Source organism: Bison bison, unplaced genomic scaffold, assembly GCF_000754665.1.
Source record: "Bison bison bison isolate TAMUID 2011002044 unplaced genomic scaffold, Bison_UMD1.0 scf7180017864473, whole genome shotgun sequence".
Lineage (NCBI taxonomy): Eukaryota > Metazoa > Chordata > Mammalia > Artiodactyla > Bovidae > Bison > Bison bison.
Window position 1 is genome coordinate 3,685,363 of NW_011495034.1, and position 964 is coordinate 3,686,326.

Consider the following 964-nt stretch of genomic DNA (forward strand, 5'->3'; position numbering starts at 1 on the left):
AACCAATACAATATTGTAAAATAATTAGCCTCCAATTAAAATAAATAAATTTAAATTAAAAAAAGAAAAGGTACAGCCTTGGTAACTTCTCTCCCCTCCCCTTTGGAAATTCTCCTGGACTGTCTTTCTTCTCCACGTTTACATGGAAGCCTGAAAAAAAGCAGGACTGCAGGATTTCAGAGCTTAGGGGCCCCAGCCCTGCATAGCGAAGCTCGGGCCCAGAGACCCGCTTTCCGAGATCGCTTACTACACGAGCACCTGCAGGCACCTGGCAGAGAGCGGGGCGCTCCGCGTCCGGGGCTCCTGGGTCTGGGGTGCCCGCCGAGGAGCGGAAAACCCAGACGCCCAGAGAAGGAGCAGACATTTAACATAGGAACCTGGAAGCAGCGGGCCAGAGAGAGGGCGGCCGGCGCGTCCGGGACGGAGTGGAAAAGCGGAAGGGAAGCCGGACGGACCGGAAGAGGGGCACGTCGGGGCGGAAGAAGGGCGCAAAGGGGCGGAAGAGGGGCGCAGAAGAGGGGGAAGGGGTTGTCGTCGCCAGTGCTGTCTTCAGGTCCCTGTGGCTGCGGGAGCTGCACTTTAAGGAGCGTGTCTTGGCGAACCCTAGCAGTCACTGTGTAATGGACTTTAGCGCTTCTTCACTAGAATTCCAGACGACGACCCTCGGGGCTTCGGCGGCGCTGTCCGTATGAGGCCATGCGCAGGCCCACTGCCCTGTGCGGGGCGCAGGTATCCTGTGCAGAGCGACGCAGAGCCCTTTGAGGGAAGGTGATGGGAAAAGGTCAGTGGAACTTTCTGTGAAGGTGAAGAAATAGCTGATGTTGACATTTTCAAAAGGATAAAGACGCGTAATTTCAGTGCTGAATTTATTTAAATTTCATTCAAATGCTGAATACTTTCTTATTCCTGTACTCAGTTGTTGTTGTTCAGTGGCCAAGTCGTGTCAGACTCTCTGGGACCCTGT

At 54.0% G+C, this 964-nt stretch overlaps 1 protein-coding gene across 1 annotated transcript in view; it reads left to right on the forward strand.

The window, feature by feature from the left end:
• Positions 1-474: 474 nt before the first annotated feature.
• Positions 475-964, forward strand: part of ECHDC1 (ethylmalonyl-CoA decarboxylase 1) — a 58,322-nt gene continuing 57,832 nt past the window's right edge. The window contains exon 1 of the mRNA XM_010861750.1: positions 475-781. Within this exon, the coding sequence (XP_010860052.1) occupies positions 772-781 (10 nt within the window). The 5' untranslated portion in view covers positions 475-771. The remainder of the gene's footprint in view (positions 782-964) is intronic.